The 1620-nt window shown below is 32.9% G+C and overlaps 1 protein-coding gene across 1 annotated transcript in view; it reads left to right on the top strand.

The window, feature by feature from the left end:
• Nucleotides 1-331: 331 nt before the first annotated feature.
• The window catches only part of LOC108684488 (ATP-dependent RNA helicase abstrakt), a 3258-nt gene continuing 1969 nt past the window's right edge, over nt 332-1620 (top strand). The window contains exons 1-4 of the mRNA XM_018188835.1: nt 332-489; nt 645-912; nt 1001-1346; nt 1456-1589. Coding sequence (XP_018044324.1) covers nt 448-489; nt 645-912; nt 1001-1346; nt 1456-1589 — 790 coding nt within the window. The 5' untranslated portion in view covers nt 332-447. The remainder of the gene's footprint in view (nt 490-644; nt 913-1000; nt 1347-1455; nt 1590-1620) is intronic.

Here is a 1620-nt window from a genome sequence, read left to right on the forward strand (position 1 = left end):
AGTCCCGACCTGTAAAACTTAATAGATGATTAAATACTTGGCCTCCTTTGAGTTATATGGTTTATACTGTTTATCAATACAGTAGCGGGATTCTCTAAACGTTTTATTAACAATTATTACTATCGTTAACAAGTGACAGCCAATCGTGTTGTCTTCTAGGATTATCTTGTCATTGGCTATCGCTAGTTAACGATAGCGACAATCATCGATAAGGCGTTTAGAAAATCCCGCTATAGACCTCGAGGCATCGAAAGCAATGTTTCTGAACGCAGCTGTGTCATAGATGACCGACCCTGCTTTTGTTTTTTTCTTCAGTATTTTTGTAGTACTTTTAGTGTAATACTTTATAGTTACATAGAATAATAATAAAATACAAGTAATTAATGCTCTAATATATCGCAGTATAATCTTCTTCCAATAATCTATTATAATAAGAATATTTCTACAATGAATCAGGATAATCGGGATAACAACGAATCTTCAATAAAGGTTAATCTAGAGATGTTTACGAATATTTTTAATTTTATAACCTGTGCAATTTGTAATGTAATAAAATCTTCTTTACATCTTCAAGTATTTTTTAAATATTTTATTTTTGGTATAATGTATATTTTTTTACATCATCTATTGCTTTGAATATACAGAGATATAGAAGGAAAGAAGAAGAAGACAGCCCTTTGGATACTGACGACGATTACGAACCATATGTACCTGTTAAGCATCGTAAAAAGCAATTGCTCATGAAACTGGGTAAACTCGGACAATTAAAAGAAGAAGCTACTAATGGCATCGGGAAGAGTAGTAGTGAGAATGAGAAAGATGATGCTGACAATGATGATGGACAAGTTTGGGGAAGGAAATCAAATATCTCTCTTCTTGATCAACACACTGAATTGAAGAAATTGGCTGAAGGTGCAGAATCTCCATGAATAGAGTTTTAATAAATAATGAAAAAGTATTACAATTTAATTAAGACTTATTCATAAAATTCTGTTAATAGCCAAGAAGGAGAGTGCCATGGAGAAACAATTGAAGGAGGAAGAGAAGATTTTGGAAAGTGTGGCTGAGAATAAAGCTCTAATGGGTGTGGCTGAATTAGCCAAGGGTATTCAATACAAGGATTCTATCAAGACCAATTGGCAACCACCAAGAATGATACTTAATCTTGGTGAGATGCGTCACGAGAGAGTACGTAGAAAGCTCAGAATACTTGTGGAAGGTGACGAAGTACCGCCACCCTTGAAAACTTTTAAGGAAATGAAATTTCATAAAGGAATTTTATATGGATTGGAACAGAAAGGTATCATTAAGCCAACTCCAATTCAAGTTCAAGGAATACCCACAGTGTGAGTCTCCAATTGATGTTATAATTGCGTTTATTATTCTTATTAATTGTGTAATACATTCAATTGTGTAATACATTCAATGAATAATATAAATGTTAAATATGCACAGATTGTCTGGTCGCGACATGATTGGTATAGCTTCCACTGGTAGTGGTAAAACATTGGTGTTTGTTTTACCTATCATTGAATTTTGTCTGGAACAAGAAATTGATATGCCATTCATTAAAAAGGAGGGACCTTATGGTAAATATTTATAATAATAAATAGAATTATC

The sequence above is a fragment of the Atta colombica genome, unplaced genomic scaffold, assembly GCF_001594045.1.
Source record: "Atta colombica isolate Treedump-2 unplaced genomic scaffold, Acol1.0 scaffold135, whole genome shotgun sequence".
NCBI lineage: Eukaryota > Metazoa > Arthropoda > Insecta > Hymenoptera > Formicidae > Atta > Atta colombica.